The 24,627-nt window shown below is 45.2% G+C and overlaps 1 protein-coding gene across 3 annotated transcripts in view; it reads left to right on the forward strand.

Moving 5' to 3' along the window:
- Slc5a11 (solute carrier family 5 member 11) overlaps positions 1-24,627 on the forward strand; it is a 55,132-nt gene that overhangs the window by 9,179 nt on the left and 21,326 nt on the right. For all 3 annotated transcript variants that reach the window (XM_051192887.1, XM_051192885.1, XM_051192886.1), the window contains exons 2-8: positions 6,069-6,226; positions 8,766-8,837; positions 9,996-10,100; positions 11,328-11,387; positions 19,371-19,475; positions 20,714-20,819; positions 24,085-24,165. In XM_051192887.1, the coding sequence (XP_051048844.1) occupies positions 6,069-6,226; positions 8,766-8,837; positions 9,996-10,100; positions 11,328-11,387; positions 19,371-19,475; positions 20,714-20,819; positions 24,085-24,165 (687 nt within the window). The remainder of the gene's footprint in view (positions 1-6,068; positions 6,227-8,765; positions 8,838-9,995; positions 10,101-11,327; positions 11,388-19,370; positions 19,476-20,713; positions 20,820-24,084; positions 24,166-24,627) is intronic.

Raw genomic sequence — 24,627 nt, forward strand, 5'->3', positions numbered from 1 at the left:
CTCTGTCTGGAAAAAAACAAAAACAAAACAAACAAACAAAAAGAATTAATAGGTCACAACCCAAACAATACTGATAAGAGGTGGGTCACTGAGAGGTGCTTAGGTCATATAACAAAATCCCTAGCAAATGGGATTAGTTCCCTTATAAGAGAAGCTTGCTGGAGGCTCCTTGCTGCTTCCATCCTGGGAGACCACAGAAAAAGCATCTCCAGGAGCTGGAGAGATGACTCAGGCTCTAAGAGCACTTGCTGCTCTTTCAAAGGGCGTTGGTTCAGTTCCTTCCACCCTTACCAGGCAGCTCCCCCGTACCTGTAACTCCAGTTCCAACAGATCCAACACCTCCTTTCTGGCTCTGCAGACACTTGCGTGCACATGGTGCACATACGTACACTCAGGCACAAGCATAGACACATAAAGTATACCTTAAAATGTATTCAGGCTAAGGTGTTTTGTTATGGTGGCAATAACAGACCAACTGGCCTTCTAACCCACTCTGTCCATCATACAGGCAGAACACCTTCCTGCCCACCTTGGCTGCTAGTTGAGCCTATCTCTTCACCCTCACCTGGTCACATTGGTTCCTTATTACCATCAGTGTTATACTGCGGTGCTGGGAATGGAACCTATGGCCTGGTGAACACTAGGCAAGGGCTCCACCACTGAGCCACATTCCCAGGTCCTCTACTTTATTAAAGATTCCTTGATGGTGTTCTTTAGCCTGGAGCAAAGGTGTGCAGTGGGGATATTGGACTTTCAGGATGTGAGAGCATTTTGATTGTGACAATTTATACTGCTGGACACTAGTATGTAGAGACCAGATGCAACACATGTTGCAATGTGCAGAACTACTTCATAGCTAAGACTTTCAGACCAGACATCCCAGATAGTTATGGGGACAAAAGACATGCCTGAAGGTATCTAGAACCTTCTCCAATTTATGAGAGACACTTATGTACTTCATTGCTTTTTGTTTTGTTTTGTGTTTGTTTTTGAGACATGGTCTCTCTACATTGCCCTGGCTGTCCTGGAACTCACTACATAGACCAGGCTGGTCTCAAACTCACAGAGATCCTCCTGCCTCTACCTCTTAACTGTTGGAATTAAAGGTGTGTGCCACCATGCCCAGTTGTGTATTTGTTTTTTAATATTCATAGTATCATCAAAAATATTTTTGCTAAGACTCTTAAATTAGAAGCATGGTATACCATAGTGATAACTCAGTTGTAAATTTAATGATTTCCTCCCTCCCTTCCTCCCTCCATCCCTCTCTCCCTCCATTTCTCTCCCTCCATCCCTCTCTCCCTTTCTCCCTCCATACCTCTCTCCCTCCATCCCTCTCTCCCTCCCTTCCTTATTTCCTACCTTCCTTCCTTCCTCCCTTCCTTCCTATGCTATAGTTTTTTGCCCACTTGTCCCAAGATGGAGTATTCTGAGAAGAGGGAACCTCAACTGAGTAAATGTTCACACAAATATGGCCTGGAGACAAGACTGTGGAGTGTTTTCTTAACTGATGGTTGATGTAGGAAGACCCTGCACACTGTGGGTGGTGCCTGGGCAGATGGTCCTAGGTTATATAAAAAAGCAAACTGAAGACAGGAGAAGCAAGCCAGTGGGCAGCATCCCCTCATAGCTTCTGCTTGAGTTTCTGCCTTGGCCAAACAAACCCTTTCCTCCCCAAGTTGCCTTTGGTCATGGTGTTTATAACAGCAATGGAAAGTAAACTAAGGCTTCTTTTTTCTTTCGTTTTTACAGTATTGGGGGTTGTCTCATTAGACAGTCACAAGGGGAGAAGACATGCCTCTCACAGGTGGCCTTCTGAATTCTTCCACATAGAATGAGGCAGTCCTTTCTTCACCTGCAGAAAATAGTAAATATATTAGTAAATATATAGTAAAGGAACAGGAGATACTCATAGTGGTGGTGATGACTATATCTGTACAATAACGCAAAGCTCTACATTCAATATCAAGCAGGCAGCTAAGCCTGGTGGTGCACACCTGTAATCTCTGTTCTCAGGGGACCGAGTTAGAGTTGCAAGTATAAGGTCAGCTGCAGCTGTGTAATCAAAGACCCCAGCAGGCTCTGAAATGCAAGCTTGTATCTAGTTGTTCTTTAGCGTTAAGCAGCTTGTTCAGATTCTCAGGGTTGACAAGGGCTGGAACAGTTATGTGTCTCCAGAACTGGAGTCTGTCCTCCCTTCCTTCCTTCCTTCCTTCCTTCCTTCCTTCCTTCCTTCCTTCATTCCTTCCTTCTTTCCTCCCTCTCTCCCTTCCCTTTCCTCCCTCTCTCCCTCCTTCCCTTTCCTTCTCGCTCTCTCCTTCCCTCCCTCCCTCCCTCCTCTCCCTCCCTTTGGTATATTTACAAATTCATGTGTATGAGTATGTGTGTATGTGTGTGCACATGCGAGAGGATGCTAGAAGTTAATTTGGATCAACTTTAGAAGTCTTCCCTTAAGAATCATCCACCAAACCAGGCATTGGTGGTGCACACCTTTAATCCCAGAACTTGGGAGGCAGAGGCAGGTGGATCTCTGTGAATTTGAGGCCAGCCTGGTTTACAGAGCTAGTTCCAGGACAGGTTCCAAAACAATACAGAGAAACCCTGTCTCAAAAAACAAAAAAACAAAACTAAACTAAACAAAAGAATCATCCACCTTGCTTTTATGAGATGGTGTCTCACTGGGGCCTGTGACTCACCAGTTGGAGTAGTCTGGCTGGCCAATGAGCTCTAGAGATCCTCCTGTCTCTGCCTCCCAAGAGCTGAGATGACAAGATTGTATCACTATGCCCAGCTTTATTGTTTTCTTGTGTTTTTCACTGGGGTTCTGAGGATCAAACTCAGGTCCTCATGCTCATGTGGAATTCTTCATATTTTACTTTTTGTTTGTTTGTTTTTTTCAAGACAGAGTTTTTCTGTGTATCCCTGACTATCCTAGAATTTGCTCTGTAGACCAGGCTGGCCTTGAACTCACAGAGACCTACCTGCTTCTGCTTCCTGAGTGCTGGAATTAAAGGTGTCCACTAAAAATCCCTGGTGAGAACTTGAGTTCTTTAAAGGTCTGGTTTGTCTGAGTCTCTGCGTTTGTCCCTGTACTGGGCTGCACACCATGGACAGTGTGGGGGGAGGGAGGTGACCACTTCTGACCCTATGGCTAACAGGGAATGGCACAACTATGCCCATGCCCCAGTCAGGACCACTAAGTTTCTCACTGTTGCTTTAGCCAATTATACCAGACTTGGCAGCTAAAACAACACATGAGTTCTGGAGTTCATAGTGCTAGATAGGTCTTATTGGGCTCAAATCTAGGGGTTAGCAAATGACTGGGGAGATAGCTTAATGGGTAAAGTACTTGCTGTGCAAGCATGAGGACCTGGGTGCAGATCCCCAGCACCCCTGTATAAAGCTGTGTGGTACATTCCTGTAATCCAAGTTCTGAGAAGGAGAGAGACTGGCAGATCCCCTAGGCTCTCTGGGCAGCCAGTCTAGGCACTGGGTGAGCTCCAGGTTCAACAAGTTTTCTTATCTAAAAATGAGCCAAAAAATGAAGACACAATGTTGACTGTTGTTGGAGTTACTTGTCACACCAGGTCCCACCTCTTCAGCCTCAAATGAACACACAGAGACTTACATTAATTATAAAACTGTTGGTGGATGGTTAGGGCTTCTTATTGACTAGCTCTGTCTTAATTATTAACCCATTTCTATTAATATATGTATTTCCACATGGTCTTGGATTACCGGAGAATGCCCAGACCTGTTGTTGCTCCTTTCTTGACTACACGGTGTACCTTCTGGTGCCTCTCTCCTCTCTCCCCAGCATCTTCCTCATAGCCTAGCTCCACCTATCTTCCCTGCCTGTTTTATTCATCAACCAATAAGAGAAACATAATACAGAAGGAAACCCCCATTGGCTGACTGATGTATACCCCCACAGGCCTGTGCAGCGGCACACACACAGGAACACCCACAGCTTGCACACCTTACACCATACACATAGGCACACACACACACACACAGAGGTCTTAGTGGAATTCTTTCTGGAGGCCCTGGGTCAGTCTGTTCATTTGCTTTGTCAGCTTTTAGAAGCCACTTGCATTCTTTGGTACAGGACACCACTGTCCATGTTCAAAGCCTGCAACACTGAGCTAAACCTTTCTAATACTGTCGCCTCTCTGGCTCCCCTGATTAGGTGCAATTTGTGATTGCATTAGATGTTCCCGGCTGAGCCAGGCACTAGCCTATTTTAAGGTCAGCTGGCTAGCAGTCATTTCTTTCTGTGAATACCACACAATTACAGGTTCTGGGGATTAGATAAACATACCTGTGGGGCCATTATTGTGCCTATCACAGGACTCTCTTAAAATGTTCATGGAAGTACGATATCCAGAGAAATGATTTCTAATAGTAGTTCAAAGTATAGATTCTGGAGCAAGGTTATTCAGGTTCAAATTCCAACCCTTCCGTTTGAGCTGTGTTACCTGAACAAGCTACTTAACATGTCTAACTCCTTCTACAAAATAAGGATAATAATGACAGTGTCCACTTTGCAGGGCAGAAAACACTTAGAGCGAGTCCTGGCAGGCAGCAGATGCTGTATGGGTATATATTAAATATCTGCAACTAACAGGTGGATGCATCATTAGAATAAGACTGCAGTGTCTAGATGACTCCTCCCATTTTGCTATTACTTTGAGCCATGTTCTGACTAAGTAGAAGAATGCAAACAAGTTTTTCTTTTTTGTCAATTCAACACAAATGTAGACATTTCTAGGAAGAGGAACTTTCAGTTGAGGAACTGCCTTCATCAGATTGTCCTGGGGGCAAGTTTGTGGGACATTTTCCTGATTAATGATTGATGTGGGAGGGTCCAGGTCACTATGGGCAGTGCCATCCTAGGTAAGTGGTCCTGGGAAGGATAAGAAAGCAGGCTGAGCAGCACTCTCTATGGCCTCTGTAACAGCTCCTGCCTCTAGGCCCTTGCATGAGCTTCTGTCCTGATTGCCCTCAATGATGGGCTGTGACATGGAAGTGTAAGCCATATTAAAAAAAAAAAAATCCTTTTCTTACGTAGTTGCATTTGGTCATGGTTTTTTATGACCACAGGCTAATATGTCTGTGAGACATTTTCTTTCTTTTTTTAAGATTTATTTATTTTATGTATATGGTGCTCTATCTGCATGTACACCTACATGCCAGAGGAAGGCATCAGATCTCACTATAGATGGCTGTGAGCCACAATGTGGGTGCTGGGAATTGAACTCAGAACCTCTGGAACAGCAGCAGGTGCTTTTAACTGCTGAGCCATCTCTCCAGCCAGAGACATTTCTTAATTGCTAACTGATGTGGGAAGGTCCAGTCTACTGTGGACAGTGCCGTCCCTGGGAGGTACATCCCTGGGCTGTATAAGACGTGGAGCTTAGCATGAGCCTGGGAGGGAGCAAGTCAGTAAGCAGCGCTCCTCCATGGTCTCTACTTCAGTTCCTGCATCGAGCTCCTGACTTTTCTTTCGTCAGTGATGGATGTAAGACGACATACACTCTTTCCCAAGTTGCTTTTGGTCATGGTGTTTGCTACAGCAACAGAAACCAGACCAGGACAAAAAGCATGCTGGAACTTTATGTACCTTATTCTCTTTGACAGCATCTTGCTATGTAACCCAGGTTAGCCTCACACTCAATAATCCTCCTGCCTCAGCCTCCAGAGTGCTGGGATGACTAACATGTCCAGTGTTGTCTGTATCCTTTGAATTGTCTGTTCTTTATAATTTTTTTCTGAGCAAGTAGTTGAAGTGCTAAAACAAAAACAAACAACAAATCAGTTGTATCAATATGAGTTCCTTCTCTGTATTTTCTGGGTGTGTGAAGAGTGGGTGGAAGGGTGGTTAAATGATCATGGTTGGAGGGATAGAACTGACTTCCTGAAGCTGTCCATCATACCTCCATCAAGGTAGGTCATTGTTGTTGCTGATGCTCTATGGGCATGGTTTGGGCAGGGCAGGAGGAAGCCGGAGACGGAGTGAGGAAAGGGGCTCTGAAATCTGGAATCTAACATTGCTTTGCTCTCCCCAGGACTGAGAGGTTCATTCAGCACCATGGAGAGTAGCACCATCAGCCCTCAGCCTCCACAGTCTGATGCTCTGGACGCTTTCCCCCAGAAGAGCCTGGAGCCTGGGGACATTGCTGTCTTGGTTTTGTACTTCCTCTTTGTCCTGGCTGTTGGATTATGGGTAAGCCAGGAGATGAGGTGAGAGGTGGGGCAAGGAGGGAATATCTGGTCAAACCCCAGAGTAAACTATCCTTTGGGAAGACAAGATACCAGAGATGAAGAAATGAACTACAGAAATTAGGACTTGTGGAGGCAAATGATCTCTGTGAGTTCAAGGCCAGCCTGGCCTACATAGCAAGTTCTAGTCCAGTCAGGGATACACAGTGAAACCCTGTCTCAAAAAAAAAAAAAATCCCCCCCAAAATATGGGGAGTGTTTGGAGTACAAGTCAATGATAGAGCACTTGACTAGAATAGGGAGGCCCTATATTTTTTTTTAATGCAATATGTGTCAACTGTGTTGGACAATAAGTTAATGCATGTTCACTTATGTTATTGCATATAACTTGCAAATAATCTAGTAGTTTTCTTTATTTATGTGTGTGTGTGTATGTGTGTGTGTGTAAATATGTGAACATGTGTGTGTATCCACAGAAGTCAGAAGAAGAGGCAAGAAGAAGGTGTGGGGTCCCCTGAGCTGCAGTTACAGATGGTTGTGGGCCACCTGATGTGTCCTCTGCAAGAAATGAATGCACTCTTTACCTCTTAACCATCTCTCCTGCCCCTCAAGGAGATCTTATACCCATTTTACAGATATAAGAAACCTAGGCCCAAAGAATTTAGATTCTTTAATCTATTATTAAATTATAAGGCTTGAAGCTAGAATTCCCATTTTCTTTACTTTGAAGCCTATGCTCTCATATGTGTGTGTGTGTGTGTGTAATATGCATCCCTGAGTATATGTATATATGTATGTATATACATACATGTGCATTTTTATGGTAATATAGTCCAAACTAATAGTAGCTTAATAAATATCATATAAAGTCTCATTGTGATCATTCCCTTTGTAAGTGACCACTATCATTAACTTGTGAGTATTGGACATACTATTCATTAATGTATTCTTCCACATTTAAAAGCAAATCAGAACAAATTATATGTACTTTGGAGACAAGGTCTTGCTATGTAGCCCAGTCTAGCTTCAACCTTGTTATCCTCCTACCTCAGCCTCTGGAATGCTGGAATTACAGGTGTGTGATACCATGCCCAGATAGAGCAAACATTAGCATGTGTGTGTTGTGTATAGAGAAGTGTGTGTATGTATGTATATGTATGTGTGTATGTGTATTTGTGTATGTGTGTATTGGTGTATGTGTGTGTGTGTGTACCTGCGTGTGTGTGGTGCCCCCTTTAAAGAGATAGTTGATGTTGTGCTGTTCTAATCATGCTGTTTCTGCCCAGCTCTGTCCCCTAGACATCTTTTGAATTGGTACATAGTTTCAGGGCGTTCCCTCAGGTTCTTCTAGTGTAATTTATGTAAGTGATGTTGTGCTTGAGGGTCATTTGGGCTTTTGTCCTCTTACCATAATGCTATAATAGGCCAACTCTGCACACTCATCATTTTGGAGTGCTGCTAATGCAGGACACTTTTCCTACAGTCGATTTGTCAGGTTACAAGACAACACACATTTATAACATGACAGTGGTCATCAGAATGTTTTCCTTGGACTAGCTTCAGCCTACACACTCAACAGTGATGTATGCCAGCTTGTTCACCACACTCAGTAACAACGTATTGTTTTCATTTCTTGCTAACCTGGCATGGGGAAAGGCTATCTCAGGGCTTTGTTAATATTCACTTATAATGAATGAAGCTGAACACCCTTCCATGGAGTATGTTTAAGAACTACTTATGGGGTAGCTTGGCGGTGGAGGCACACACTTTTAATCCCAGAACTCAGGAGGCAGAGGCAGGTAGATCTCTGTGATTTTTGAAGTCAGCCTGGTCTACAGAGAAAGTTCCAGGACATCCAGGACACAGAGAAGGTGGCATCTAGAAGAACAGGACCTCTCCAGAGGTTGAACTTTCTGGCACTTTGACCTTTCACCCCAGCTCTCCAGAACTGTGGGAGAGATGTTCTGATGTCTCAAACATCAAACACAAGGATTAAAAGAAGCTGCTTTTGGCTATGCATGAAACATGCATTTTATCACAGCACTCAGGAGGCAGAGACAGGCAGACCTCTGAGCTTTGCCAGCCTGTTCTACATAGTGAGTACCAGCCCAACCAACGCTGCATTGTAGACTCCCAAATTTAAAATTAAAAATGTAATTAAAAGCTATAATTTTTAAATACAGTTGTTAAATAATTTATTTAAAATGTAATTAACTTAAATGTATCTGAGCTGGTAGTTGTGAAATACCTCACAGAAACAGGTTCTAGAACAATGCAAATGACAAAATCCATTACGAGCTGTCAGTGGCAAGCCACAGGTCTGCAGCCCAGATGCCTAGAGGACCATGTAGGTTATCTCAAACATGTGAAATGGGGACTGGCAGGTCCACACTGGTCAGAGACGACTTCGATAGTTACATCAAAGTTGCAGTCAGACAAAATGAATCTCAGTCTCCAAATGTGGCCGCCCAGTTCACAGCCTCGTCCCTCTCCTGATGCCTGAGCACCAGCATCCTCCTCACTAGCCCTCTTATTCCTTGCAGTCCACGGTGAGGACCAAGAGAGACACAGTGAAAGGCTACTTCCTGGCTGGAGGCAACATGGTGTGGTGGCCAGTAAGTACTCTTGGATTCAATTCATCACTTCTCAGACTGGGAGGGGTTCTGGGGTAGATGCTTGCCTCATGTGTGCAACTTCCTACTCTAGCACTGCAAAAGAAAAAAAATGTTATTAAGTCATTTTTCAGACTGGAGAGATGGCTCAGCCATTAGAGGCTAGGCTCATAACCAAAAATATAAGTCATTTCTCAAAGACTCTTTAAGCTCTGACATTGTTTTCCTCCATGTTGTCTTCAAATTGGAGTGAAAGCTAAAGAAAGCCTTGCTCCAATTCAAATTTTAATCTGTCAGTTTACCTATAAGATGGTTCCAGAGGTCAAATTTATCAATATTACTATGATCTGGTAACCTAATTTCTTAATACCTCCACCACCTATTGATCTATTGCCTACCTTCATTTGTCTATCAACACTGTTAAAAGTAGATTCAATAATCTACATTTTTTATTATTCATGCTACAATTCATCATGCATTTATCCATCCATCATCTGTCAACTTACTGTCACTTATCTGCTTCAGCTTCTCTCCTTCTGTATGATCTCAATAGCCAAACACTTTCAACTTCATGGTAATAAGAAGTAAAACACTGCTCCAGACTGTTCATCCTCTCCAGGTCCAGGCTAGCGTGGGAAGAACATCTGCCTCCCTGGAAAATGTTTTGTCTCTGACTGCTCATCACTGTACCAGTTACTTTGGCTAGGGTAGACTGCCGCACAGCTTGAGCTCAAGCCTCATTGTCTGCCCTGGGGAGTACATGCTAAGCTGTTAAAGTCTGAATGAAAATATGAAGCCGTTCCTGGAACCAAGTGGACTGGATGTTGAAGTCACAGATAACAAATACAACAGTTCAATTAACTATTCCTTTTTAAGGTGATCTACAGTCACTGTCAAACACACACACACACACACACACTTCGTTGAGTTGGAGAGCAGAGCTGGTTTGCATCATGAATTATTTCCTGTAATTCTGTTTACCATGGATGCTACAGACAGTTGCTGAAGCTGTGCACTGAACAAATATGGCGTGTAGGATAGAATGGCCCCACATTCTCCATTTCCCCACTTGTCTTGGTCCCTTTGAAGAGTGGTCAGACTGGGAATAGGGACAATTACCCAGGCCCAGCTCCAGGACCCTTCCCATTCATCTCCCCACAGGTGGGTGCATCCTTGTTTGCCAGCAATGTTGGAAGCGGACACTTCATTGGCCTAGCAGGGTCTGGTGCTGCTGTAGGCATTTCTGTCGCCGCCTATGAGCTCAATGTGAGTTTTGCCATGGTGCAGACATCTTCCCTCTGTTCTTCAGTAAAACCTGGGGGAGGTGTGGAAACGCTTGGCACTTAAAAGTGCACTTTTAGTTAAGCAAACAAGCTTCAAAGGTGCTCCTAGCCAACTAACTTATTTGGGTCTCTGTGTTTCTGCTTGTTAGGGACCCATAGGGTCACAACCCCAAACATCAAGAGTGTGGGGGCTCAGGATGCTTCCTCATATATGTAGAAAAAGGCAGGTGGCTGGTGACAGAAAGCATAGCTGTATATTTTAAGCATCAGTTGGCCATTACTGAAACAAAATTCTCAGTGGTATGTATGCTTCATGTCCCTAGAGACACAGAGATGCATTCTTCTCCATAGCGGGCATCTCAGTAGCTTCTCCCACAGCGATTGTGTCATTCACAATCATGAACACTTTTAAAATGCTTGCCCTATGCCAGGCATAGACACCTATGCACACACACTCCCACACAATAGGAGTTGCCTACAGGCTAGAACCGGGTGGCTTCAGCATTCATGCTTGCAAGCAGTATGACTTGACTTTTCTGGACCTCCCATATACATTAGGGGTGATCATGATCCCTGTCATTAGCCTCAGTGTATGAGGATTGATTGAACTTCTAATTGGGTGCAGAGGAGAGGCTGGCATGGATCAACTGCTCATTCGGGACCATTGGCTGATTATCCTGAAGCAATCTAGCGAAGTCCTCTCATGCCTAATTCATAAGGGAGGAAGATGGCTCTTGAGACCTGTGATAACTCTCCCAGAATCGTCAACTCCCTTGTCAGTATAACCCACCACTGCAGGGGAAGAGAAGTGGGTGCAGAACTGACCACTGCAGAGAAAGGGGTACAGAGCTGATCAAAGAGGACAATGTGGTGCTTAGGAGACAGAATTAGATATCCCCAAGTCTTTTATTACTAGTTTCCTCTCTCCTACTTAACCCTCCTCCTCCTCCTCTGTCTCTTTGTTTTGGGGTTTTTGCTTTGTTATCTTGCAGACTGGTCTCAGCCTCCAAGAAGCCGAACCTCAGGTTCTCTGTCCCATGCTGTTAGTCTCTTATCATTTTAAACATGGAAATAGAAAGCCCAGGGAAAGCGAACCACTCAGCAAGGAAGTGACAATTTCAGGGGTGGAGTGCAGGCTAGACTGACTCAAGGCTCAGGGGAATGGCTCCATCATGTGGGCAGAACAGCTCTGACTGTGTTTTTTGGGCAGGGCTTGTTTTCTGTGCTGATGCTAGCCTGGATTTTCCTTCCCATCTACATTGCTGGCCAGGTGAGTGTGAAGTGGGGTGGGCAGTATGGCATGGGAACACCCTTGGGAAGGCCAGGCCTCATCCCCTCCCACTTGTTGACAGCCATTAAGTCTTGTGACACTGGGGACAGATGCTGCACAGGTAAGAAAGAACAAAGGAACCCTATCCCACACAGATCTGACTGGTACCCAATATTTGTGGCACACCCTGGGCACTCAGAAGCTTGCCTCTAAAACATCTTTTAATGTCAGAACACAAAGATAAACCTTACAATCCTTTACATGCATAATCCATAAGCTAAAACATGTTGCTTTTAGCTAGAATTCATGCACACGCACATGTGCATGCATGCACGCACACACACACACATACACACACACGTGCATGTTTGTGACAGTGGTTCATTTCCTTTTACGCTCAAATCTATAATTTAACTAGTCTGACTGAGATGGAATGTCAATATAGTGTTGCACAGACAAGTTTGTGTGTGTGTGTGTGTGTGTGTGTGTGTTGGGGATGGAATCCAGGACTGCTAACACTGAGCCACATTTAGCCTAGATTTGGTAGAAAGCAGTTTGCAAATACTTTCTAATGCCACTGTCTTGTCACTCATGTTCCTTAGATCTTCATCTGTGTCAGATCATATGGCATCATAACCACCCACTGAGCAATGACTGATTTTAACTTTGTAATATGTAAATGTAGAAATAGACAAAGAAGGAGGAGTTTGGGTGTTAGAAATTATGTAAAGTTGAAAAGTGGTAGTGTGGGGACAGAGGGATTCCTCTGGGGAGACTGCCGAGTCTAAAGGAGCCTTAGATGACAAGGGGCCTGGGTCTGCTCATAAACTCTGTAAAATAGGAAAAATAGGATGCATATACAAAATACCTCAGGTATCCCAACACAGGACTGGGAGTGATAAGGGTGTGTGTGTGTGTGTGTGTGTGTGTGTGTGTGTGTATGTGTGTAAATGTGAGTGCATGTGTACCATAGAGTTTGTGGAGGTCAGAAGACAACTTTCAGAAACTGGTTCTCTATATAGGTTCTGGTGATTGAACTTGGGTTGTCAGATTTGGGCTGCAAGCACCTTTACCCACTGCTAAGTGTAATAGGTTTTAACTGATCAGACTGTGGGGAGAAGGGGTAGTGAGAGGCAGGTTGTTCATCAGGGTTAAAAGGCGACTGATAGGTGCTCTTAGCTGATGGATCCCATTTTCTCTGGCAAGTAGAAAACAATATTACCTGCTGAGGGGTTGGCTGTGAGCAGTGGGGTAAGGTTGAGAAAAGCCACAAAGATCTGAGATAGCACAGGCCACTAAGATAAAGATAATTGTTTGTAGTAGAGAAACCATCAATGTCCACATTGTCCAACAAAGAGGGGACATCTTTTCCATGGTGCATAAGGCCAAGAAAAGGGACAATGTGAACAGAGCTGTGCAACTCACATACAGTTCTATAACAAGATGAAATCGGGACTGCGGTGCAGGCTAGTGGTACCTTGCTATCCAGACACAAAGCCCTAGGTCCCATGCTCAGCACCACAAAACAAGGAAAAATAAAATAAAATTCCTGGGATTTTTTTTAGACATCCTTTGGGCAGGTATGCAAAGGAGAGAGTAAGCCCATGCTGGGTAAGTGCTGTGATATTGAGAGCAGACGTCGCCAACCAGTTTGCTTTTATTGGAAGGAAAGGCAGGTGTGGCAGCACATAGTAAACATACAGTAAACCATAAAGCATAAATGTGTCGAGAGGCAACCTGCTATAAAATGAACAACCGTACCCAGATGTAAACCTCTCTTCTAGATGTCCTCTTCCCCTTTAGTTATGGTCACTCGCTTCCTGGCTTAGAGTTAACAGTTTCAATTATACACCCTGCAAAATGGAGTTTGATGCAGTTGATATAACTCCTTAGAGCCTTGTGTGAATAGAACTTGGATGTGTGTAGCTAGCCATCCTCAGCTACGTAGTGAGGTGAGGCGAGACCATCACTCTATCCACGGGGGGGTAGGGTTGGCTCCAGTTCCTGTAATTAACCATTCTGTCCTCTGTGGGCTTTTAGTTTGGTCTGTTGTGCTGTGAGGGACAATGCTGCTTAATGACACCTTTTTAAAGTATTTTTATTTTGTGTGCATTGGTATTTTTCTCTGCATATATGTCTGTGTGGGAGTGTTGGAGCGTGGAGTTAGACAGTTGTGAGCTGCCATGTGGGTGCTGGGAATTGAACCCAGGTCCTCTGAAAAGAGCAGTCAGTGCTCTTAACTGCTGAGCTATCTCTCCAGACCTTAATGCACCATCTTACATGTTATTTTGAAACAAGGTTTTGCTCAGGCTGGTCTCCCACTCACAATCCTCCTGCCTTGGCCTCCTGAGTATTGGGACTTCAGGTAGGTTCCTCTACTGGCTTATACCAGTCTTGAAGCACAAAAATACATGCTAAGGGAGAGACTCTTCTTTGAGCAGAGCCACCAGGCTTATCTTAGGTTCACTTTTCTCTCAAAGCAGTTTCACTCCCACCCTCAAAGGGTTTGGGAACCCAAGTTGTCCAGTGCTTAACATCCTTACCAACACTTGGTATTGTCTGATGTTAAAATTAAGTGAGCTGTGTGTGTGTGTGTGTGTGTGTGGTGTGTGGTGTGGTGTGTGTGTGCGTGTGTGTTTGCGCATGTGCGTGTGTGCGTGCGTGTCTCTCTCTCTCTCTCTCTGTGTGTGTGTGTGTGTGTGTGTGTGCATACAGCATCTGGTCCATGGAGGCCAGAAGGAGTCAGATCTCTGGAGTTGGATTGATTGACAGGTGGGCATGAACCACTGGATGTGACTTTCTGCAAGAACAGTAAGAGTTCTTAAGCACACAGCCACATCTCCAGCCCCATCTCTGAGCTTTTAATTGTCAATTCAGATGGCTTTCTGGCCACTTGAATATCATCTCTCAAGGAGCAGCTAGTAGCTACAATCTGGGCCTAGAATGTCCCCTGAAGGTCAAAGTGTTATCCTGGATCTCCAATGAGGTGTCCTTAGAGGAGGGATTTGAAAGGTAGAGCCCTTGGAGAGTACTACAGGGCCTCCATCCCTTCCTTTTCTCCTCTTTTGCTTCCTGGCAGTGAAGACACAACTTTCACTGGGCCATGGACTCCCACCATGGTCTAAGTCTATAAAGGGACAGGAACAACATCAAGGACAAAACCACGAGCACATGAACCCAGATTAAACTGTGAGCCTTCATAAGTTGATCACCTTGAGTGAAGGAAAGCCACCATAGTCACCAGGACTTTTGCCCATTTTATGTTATTAAGCTGTATCACTTATTTTATTGATTTATAAATGCTGAAGTTTACAAAGTCAGTTCTGGAAATAAGCTGTTGGAGTACTTGCAAGTTACAAATACCTTTTCTAGTCAGAGGCTTGTCTTTTTTGCCTGCCCCCCCCACTGTGTGTGTGTGTGTGTGTACGTACATGCACATGTATGATATAAGGGATGGAACCTGGCCTTTCACAGGTCAGGGAGGCATTCTATCACTGTTGCACCTAGTCATTCACTTAATTACTGGAGTTTCTCCATAAACAAATTTCAAACTTACCATAGTTCCATTACTCCCTTTCATTTCAATGTCTTGTTTAAAAATGTCTTTTCCTAGTTAGGTATGATGATTCATGCCTGTTCTATTAGCATTCAGCAGGCTGAGGCAGGAGGATTGCCATGAGTTTGAGGCAAGCCTTGGCTACATGACTTCCAGGCTAGTTTGGGCTATAGAGTATATAAACCTTCTCTCATACAATAACAACAAAAATCTTTACCTATTCCAAGGTCATAAAGATAATTTTTTCTAAATGCTACTGTCTAGGACTTTCTCATTTGCTGTTATCCACTGAGAATTTATTATTTATTTATATACATGCATGCACATGTATGTGGTGTACAAGCATGCTGATGCATGCATGTGCATTTCAAAGTCAGCCTTAGGCATTTTTTTCTCAGGAGCCAACACCACCTTATTTTTTAAGAGAGGAACTCTCACTGGGATCTGGGGCTCACCCCATTGAATAGGCTGACTGGCTGGGACCCTCCTGCCCCTGCCTCCTCAGTACCGGGATTGCTAAATGTGCTACGTACGACACCCAGTTGTTACTTGGGTTCTGAGAATCCAACTTGCACAGCAAGACAGACTGCCTGAGACCTCCCCAGCCCTTCGATGCTACTGTATATTTACTGTGTTAAGAGGACAGAATCAAATACTTCCCATCTTTAGAGACTAGCTTTTCTCATAAACATGGAGATTGAACTATAGACCTCAGGTGCCCACCAGGCAACCACAGTGCTCTTCAGTCATTTCCTCCATGTGTTCAGTGAAGCCATGCAGTAAGCTTCATGCAGGTGCCATTGATTTCACAGGAGTAGTGAGGGGTTTCCCTGGGCCTGGATGAGGGGCAGACTGGATCTGCTCTGGAGAGAAGACACAGTTTCTGGGATCCCCTCTAAATCTTCTACCATCAAGGGAGAGTATGTGTACAATGCAGAGCCACCGTCAGCCAGAACCCTGGGAGCTGGAGTGGTAATCTCATGTGGTGTATGTCTTCTGTTCAATTTGTCTTGTTTTAGTTAGCTTTCGGGACAGTCTCATTATGTGGCCCAAGCTGACCTTGAATTTGTAATCTTCCTTCCAGCATTATGAGTATGTGCCACAATATATGACATGTGTATTTATTACTTCTGCCCATTAAACCAGCACCAACAAGAGAGATGGTCCCTATGTGGTCCCTTGGGCCTTCCTCTCTGAATCCAGCTGTGGTTTGAGTCTGTAGTCAGAGGAGTACTGTGGTCTAGACTTTCTGACTCACTGGGCTATTTCCAGACTGGCTTGGACTTTAGAATAAGGACTACCTTTGAGACTGAAAAGCTTTTCTTGCAGTGTGCTAACGAAGCAAGCTCTCCTTTGTTCCCTTCTCCCTCCTCCTCTCTTGTCTTTTAATAACTAGAAACTTCCTGAAGCAGCTATCCTGGATTGACCCCAGGGTCAACTGATAGCCTGAGCCAGCAGCCAATGAGAGGAGTAGCCCAAGAACCAAGCCCAGATGGCAGTTGTCTTGTCATTCACAGATTAGATAGCTGCTCCCCAGAGTGTCTTTTTTGGCACGTTTATCTGAATGGACTGGAGCGCCCATTGTACTCTCTGATTAGAGGCCCATTGTACTTTCTGATTAGAGTTCCACAGTGTACGTGGTGGCTTGCTTCAACCCCTCCTTGTATTATTCCTGACAGTGACAGAACTCAGTATAAAATACTTCCAGAAACTTCCTGCTGAGCTTACCATGCATCAAATCAGAGGACTCGGCAGTACATGCATGGCAGTCAGAATCCCAATTTGCCTTTTGAGGAGAAGAGATTGAGAAAGAAAGTTTATTAACCCCATTAAAAATATTCATTGCTATGTTTATTTTTGGCCAATATCTTAACATGGAAAATTCAAACATGCATCAACATTTAACTTATCTTACCTGAAACCCTGGAACATTCAGTCAGATTCTACTATTAACTTACTAGTTTAACTTTTTTGAGACAGGTTTTTACCAGGTATCCCAGGCTGGCTTCTAACTGATAATTCTCCTGCCTCAGTCTCCCAAATGCTGAAATCACTGCAAGGACTTGTTATTCTTGAAGTGGGTTTGGCCACTGAGGCCATGTTAGTCCTTTTTCATCACTGTGAAACAAGGGGAAGGGTTGTTGTCACATTTCCAGAGGTTTCAATCTCTTGTCAGCAGGCTCCCTTGCTTTTAGAACCATGGCTAGGCAGAAACGTGATGGAGGGAAAAGATGGTGGCGAAGGTGGCTCACTTCATAGCACCCAGGACGCAGAGATATAGGGTGGGGCTGGTGACAAGATCTATCCCTCAAGGCAGGCCTTCAGTGACCTACCCCTCCAACCGGGTTTTCTCCCTAGCTCCCCACACCTCCCAAGAACATCATCAAGATATGAATCCATCAACATGATCTAGTGTTAGGTCAGAGCCCCCAGGATCCAATCACTTTTCTGACCGGATCCATGGACTGGGACTAAGCCTTCCACGTGTGAGTTTTGGAAAAAGCTGTGGAAGATGCTGTGACTTCAAACCACAACACAGCCTCGCCAAATGTAGAAATGTACCCCATGAGTATCATCACCCCATCCTTCCCCATCTGACACCTGGGGCCTTGCGGAAGATCGTCTGCTGGTCAGAGGTCCCAGAGTGGTTGAGAGAGAACATTCCACACCCTTCAAAAACTACAACCCAAATCATGGTTCTCAGCAGCATGGCCCAGTCTCTAGAGCATCCCACACAGCAGTGACAGCTTCTGCCTCAGACTTCCATCCCTGCATCCGGGCGCTGTCAGAACTCAGTGCCTCTGGGATGAAGATGCTCTGTGTACTATCCCTCCCTTCTGCACACTGTTCCCATAATTCCTTGCTTCTCTTTGGAGGATGGGCAGATGAGAATTCTGCAGTGACTTCAGTACTGGGTATGGGGGCAACTATGCTATACCATGGCATGAAACTCCTTTTTCCATTGCCTTTCAGGGCTCTATTTTTGTTGTTTTTTTTTTTTTTTCCTTTTCTTTTTTTCTTTTTGCAACAGGCATAGCTTAAACTCTCAGTCCTTCAGCCTCAGCCTCCTGGATGCTGGGATTACAAACACATACCACCTTGCTTGCTATATTTCTCCCCTTAATTTTTGAAGTGAGTTTCATTTTGCTCTTAACTGACTTGTCATCACTGTGCATGTTTCATCTTATCTGGGGTCAGCTTGGATGCCCTCGGCAACTCAGCAATGTTCTCTATCGCTCTTCTCTTTTAAAATGAAACCATATTATTTGACAATTTCACATTTCCTCCTGCAATTCCCCACCCTGGATTGCCCCAATGTGTTCCCTTAACAATGCATGCTGCTGTGGTCCCCTCCTTCTCCCAGTACCCTACTGTGTCCAGTTAATGCTGCCCATCTGCTTCATGGATGGCTTGTCCCTGGCCCCATGAGCAGCTCTCAGCAACAGGAAGCTTCAAAAAGAGAACAGAGCATATACTTCATTGCTCTATTGGTCCTATATTCATTTTTCCCCTGGGTTCCCTTAAATTTGAGACTAATTTTCCACTTCCAGTAGTAATTTAAAGTTTGATTTTCAAGTGTAATTTTAAGTTTGATTTTAGCTCATGGGAAGAACACTTACCTAACATGCAAGAAGTCCAGAAATCAATTCCCAGAATTGCTTAAAAAAAGAAAGAAAAAGAAAAAGAAAAAGGATCGCCTGGTGGTGGTGGTGCATGTCTTTTTTAGTCCCAGCACTCAGGAGGCAAAGGCAGGTGGATATCTGTAAATTTGAAGCCAGTCTGATCAGGACAGTCTCCAAAGCAATACAGAGAAACCCTGTCTCAAAAAACAAGCAAAAAAGTGTCTTTTTATTTTTTGGATAAAGTTATTTAAGTAAAAAGGTAAGTTCACTTAAATAAAAAAAGACTAAGTTAAAGAAATCCAGCATACAGTAAAACTAGTATGAAGAACACCCTGCCTCATGTTCAGAAACACAGTAGTTGGGGATGGGGGTGAAGTGGCTCAGCTGGGAAAGATGCTTGCTGCCAAACCTAACAACCTGAGTTTGTTTGATCCTAGACCCACATGGTGGAAGAAAAGCGTGACCTCCTGCAAGCTGTGCTCTGACCTCTTCCACACTGGTGCTGTGGTATGCACTCATCACACACACACACACACACACACACACACACACACACACACACACACACACCAAACACACCTGAAACAATAGTTAGGTGCACAGCCCTGTAGAGAACCCAAATGCCTCCACAGCCCACCCTTCCCCAAGTCTTCTTTCTCCTTAAGTCTCCTGTGGAGAAGCCCAAGATGATGCTCTCTGGGGCTGAGTTTGTGGGGACGGAGGAGGTGAGCAAAATTGGTGGCCAGGCCGAGGGGGCAAATGTCCAAAGTCAGCTGGATTGGATAAAGCTGTTTTGACCTGCAGGTAACCACGATGCCAGAATACCTCAGGAGACGCTTCGGAGGCAGCAGGATCTCCATCACCCTGGCTGTGCTCTATCTGTTCATCTACATCTTCACCAAGATCTCAGTAAGGCGGACACATGGCCTGGCCACCCTCTCACAGCACAGCGAGAACCATAGTGCACTATGATGAGTTTCCTCACATCTACCCCCCACCCCCGGGCAAGTTTGATGATAGAGGGAAGTAGAGGGAAGGTGGGCAAGATGGGCAGAAGAATGAAGGAATGACAGGCAGAGGCAAGGAATCCCTCCCTATGCCTGCCAAAGCTGGTTTGGTAACATCTTAGCATGATGGTAGGGTCACTGAATAGAGATCCAAGAACCACCCCCACTCCTGCTCTTGGGTAGGACTGTGACCTTCTTCCAGAAACAAGGGAGTAGTCAGATATTAATCAGATGTTTTGAGGACACCCTGGGCCTGCCTCACCCTGACCTTTAGATGGGCAGGTCCCCAGGAAGGTGGCCAAGAACAGATGCACTGTAACCTCCAGGCATAGGCTGCTCTCCAGGCATCTCCCCGAGGGTGTCCTACATGGGGCAAGTGCAGAAGTGATTCCATTTAGTACAGACAGCAGAAGCTGGCTGTCCTAGCTGCAGACTCAAGGCACTCCTTCTAGGATGCTTACTCATAGTCTGATGGGGGTGAGTGTCATCTTGGGAGGAATCAGACAGTTGGAAATACTGGAGTTGCCATTCCAGATGGCTGGACCACCACCAGCCAAAGTTGGAAGATACATGAAAACATAATATGTTGGGAGAAGGACTGTTTCCGAAAGCCCAGAGCCCTAGAAATATGGAGGGAATAAAGAATATGAGGTTAACAGCTTGCCAATGTTCTAGGGTCTGTTGTAAGCTCTCCCCCAGCTCTATTGTGAATGAGTTGAAAGCCACACAAGAGCTTTAATGGGAGAAGGATGATGTCATCCTGGGAGAAGCATGAAGGTTGCAGTGTGGAGGAGAGAGGGTGGGAAGAGCCACAGCAGAAGTGGGAAGGAGCACAGGGCAGGGGTTTCAATCTTAGCTGCCCATGGGCTTTTATTTTGAGCCCCCCCCAGTTTAGGATGAGATAGATGAGGAAATAAATGTGTGTAGCTCTTCTGTATTTGTCAGAGTCTGGGAGAGAGCCTGATCCTGGGAAGATGCTATGAATGCCCATCGTCCATCCACTCCTTTCTCAATCCACTCATCCATTCATTGGTCCATGCACCCATCCACTCCCTCCTCCATCTACCCACTCAGCCCCTCACCCATTTGCTCTCTAGTCTATCCATCCATCCATTCACCCATTGACTTCTCACCCTACAGGTAGACATGTATGCAGGTGCCATCTTCATTCAGCAGTCCCTGCACCTGGATCTGTACCTGGCCATAGTTGGGCTGCTGGCAATTACAGCTCTGTATACGGTTGCAGGTATCATGGGACAAGGGTGATGCTCAGAGAGTTGGTAGGTGGGGCTGTAGGTTATTCTGACACACCTTCTGGTGTTCAGTGTGCCAAGGCCATTTACTCACTATATCTTACCCCACAATCCTGAACAGTGGCATTTTAAAAGCCATTATCCAAAGGAAAGAGAACTACTTAATAAGAAAAGGGATTACTCAAATGCACCACAAATAAGCCAGATAAAGTGGTTCATGGCCATCAACCCAACAATCAGGAGGCTGAGGTAGGAGGATTTTGTTTGAGGCCAGCTTGGGCTACGTAGTGAGACCTGTTTCAACAAACAAGCAAAACATCCCACAACTACGCAATGTTTTCCTATTCTTCTATTCCAGAAGGACTAATTGAGAGCCTACTAAGTGCTAAGCATGTGAGTCCACATTCATGATATAAAGCTGGGCAATGAACAGTGATTCTAGAGCCTAAGTTTAGGCTGCTTTATCTTTTTTTCTCTTTGATTTATGTCCAAGAAAGTGCCTGGCACACAGTAGGCTTTCAAGTACCTGTTTACTCTAGCTTTGGTCTTCTCTGCCTCCTCTTGGTATAATTCATTCCACAAATTTATGTGCATATACATATATTCATGTGTGTGGATCACCTACTATGTTCCAGGCACCATAGAAAATGATATGGAAATGAACCAGAAAGACAGTCTCTAGACAGTCTCTACTGGCAGGAGAATGTTGAGTTCAAGGCCAGTCTGGGCTATACAGAGAGGGTCTTTCTTATGAACGCACCCCCAACAAAAGAAAACCACCAAAACCAAATTCACTCTTGTATACACACACACACACACACACACACACACACACACACACATACAAATGCACATTCTAGTGACTATGAGGAAACAAACAAATGCACAAAGACATCAATTGGCAGCTGGGCTCTCAAAGCAATCTTTCAACCAAATTTAAATAAGAAGAGAAGTGTGGAGAGCCCCGAACAGAGGAAAAGACAACTGTAGAGCCTGTGAAATGAGAGTACACTTCCCCCAATCATGGAATAGCAAGGAGGTCAGTGGTCATGACAATGTGCCTTGTGTCCACTGAACTCCAGGGGGTGCTACTAGAAGGGCTTCCTCAGAACCTAACTGCAGTGGCTCTAATGAGCAACCAGCTAGGAGGCTGGGAAGGGACCAGAGTTCTGGGGGCAATAAAAGGAACCTGGAGAGGATCCATCAGGGAGGAGTCACAATCCAACATCCACAGAGGCCCCTGGGACAGAAAACCTACTGGAAGCCATGTGCTCAGAGCAGGAGGAGAAGAGTGAGTTAATTGCCATGGCCAGGCCATCTTCGAGTTCCTTGTTTCAAGGAAGTGTCTCTCCTCTGTGAGGTTGGAGGTTCTATGAGGGCAGGAACATGCTACTTGGTGGGCACACAGAGCCTGGTAGAATGCTCACTAGAAATTCAGTGATTAAGTAAATAAAATGTTTAATTGTGCCAGAATGCCTGGCAAGTGGGCAGTGTTCAGTAAGTATTGGTACGGAAATAAGATGGGCTCAGTGGTACCAAACTGTGGGCTTTTATGTCTTCTGGCTCACATGAGGGTACAATGGAGAATTAGGGTGGGATTGTAAGCCAGGTCTCCCATCACTTGACAGAGGGCTCCATTACTACTGGCCTGGAAGGAGACATTAAAGACATCACACCCTTCTACTTTCCTTCCTTCCTTCCTTTTTTTTTTTTTTTTTTTTCTGGAGAGGGGGCAGGGTTCTCTGTTTAACAGTCCTGACTGGTCACTTTGCAGACCAGGCTGTCCTGGAACTCACAGAGATCTGCCTGCCTCTGCCTCCCGAGTGCTGTGATTAAAGGCGTGTACCACCATGTCCAGCTATACCATACCTGGCTACATGTTTTTCTTAACTACATAGCAATTGCCCTCATGTAAACATGTTTGTATCGGGTAACAGGGTAATGTTCCTTTCCCTTACAGAAGGAGGCACTGGAGAGGGGCTGGGCCCAGTACCCTGTCGTTGTTGATGGACTTGCAAATACCACAAAGGCTCTTTGGGGAGGGCACATTCAAGGGAGCCCTCTCAGGTGGCCACGATGGTGTTAAAGAAGCCTAGGTGGGGTTCCGGATACCTAGGACATTCTTCTTCCAACTTTAAAAATAAGGGTGTTGGGCCGGAGAGATGGCTCGAGGGGTAAAGGTGCTTGCCTCCAAACCTTTCAGAGTGAGTCCAGCCCCTGGACCCCACATGGTGGAGGAAGAGACTGAGTCCCTCAAGCTGTCTTCTGACCTCCATGCATGCAATGTGTCACAGGTGTACATGCACACACACATGTAACAAAATATTTTAAAGCTAGACTCTTGAAAATAATTTTCACGAATGTTGAAGGTGTTTGTGAAGGGATAAGGAAAAGCTGAAGTAAGGGGGAGGGCAGCAGGGCACATGCGACATGAAGCAGAAATGAGACTGGCTAAAAGGGCTGGGGCAAATGCAGGGGGCGGGGGAGGGGGACAGGAGACTAAGAACCAATTCTGTCTGAATATCCCATAATGAAACCGAACATTTGCATGTTAAACTTAAAAAAATTTTTTTTTTAATAAAAAAAGGGAAAATCCAGAGTTAGGCCTGTAGCCCAAGTACCACTTCCTGTATCAGTGGGGAACTGCTGTGTAACAAGCAGCCCGTGTGCCCTGTAACAAAGCATCCCCACAGTGAGGGGCTTGTCAGTCACCATGTTCTGTGGGTTGCCCGGATGGGTGATTTGATGGTCTCACCTGGCTTTGTGAAACTACAGCTCAGTGGCAGCTGGAGCAGCAGCTGGCTGAAACAGATGGCCTCCCTCGTGTGGTGGGGGTTAGCTTGGGCTGTGGGGAGCAGCTTCCCTTCCATTGAGTTAAGTGGGGCTGGGAACTCAACCTAAGACTTGGCAAGGGCTCTCTCTGCCTCTGGGTTCTCTCCTGCCTCCCTCCACTCTCCACATTCTAGGGTTCCAGGCATGTGGGGCCACATGCAAGCATGCCCACCCTATTCTTTTGATCACAGCAAGTCACAGGGCCAGGCTCACACCACAGAAGTAGAGAAATCAATGTCAGCTCCCCATGAAGGTGTAGAAAAGCAGGGCTGTGAAATGTTCAAGGCACAAAGGGACCAGCTGAGGTAGCCATCTGGGAAAGGCCTCAATCCGAAGAACTCTATGGGACCTCCACCTTCTAGGCTCCCTCCAACCAGGAGTAATCCTCCCACATGACCTAATCCTAACCTGCGCTCCTCCCTCCAGGTGGTCTGGCTGCTGTTATCTACACAGATGCTCTGCAGACTGCGATCATGCTCATAGGGGCTTTCATCCTAATGGGCTACAGTAAGTGGGGACCTAGGCTTTCATCACTGTGATACAGAAACCCAGGGATCAGGAAGCACGTTTAATTACTATCTGGTCCCTCCTATTTCTGTGTGTGTGTGTATGTGTGTATGTATGTGTGTGTATGTGTAGCAAAAGGGAAATAGGGAGGGAGGAAGGGAAGTAGAGAGAGAGATCATTTGCATGTGCAGCATCAGATTTCTTCTTTAGTTGTCTCCACCTTAATGTTTTGAGACAAAGTCTCTCTCAGCCTAGACCTCACTGATTTGCTGGTGCACTCTGGAGTCACTTGTCTCCCCCTTCTCCAAGCTTTGGGGTTATAGCCATACCCACAGCCCTGGAATTTACTAATTTTCTTTTTTTTTTTAATTTAAATTAAAAGATAATTACAGCACCCCCTTCTTCCCCTTCCTCCCTCTAAACCCGCCTATATGCTTCCCCACTTCTTTTTAATTTATGGTT

Source organism: Phodopus roborovskii, unplaced genomic scaffold, assembly GCF_943737965.1.
Source record: "Phodopus roborovskii unplaced genomic scaffold, PHOROB, whole genome shotgun sequence".
Lineage (NCBI taxonomy): Eukaryota > Metazoa > Chordata > Mammalia > Rodentia > Cricetidae > Phodopus > Phodopus roborovskii.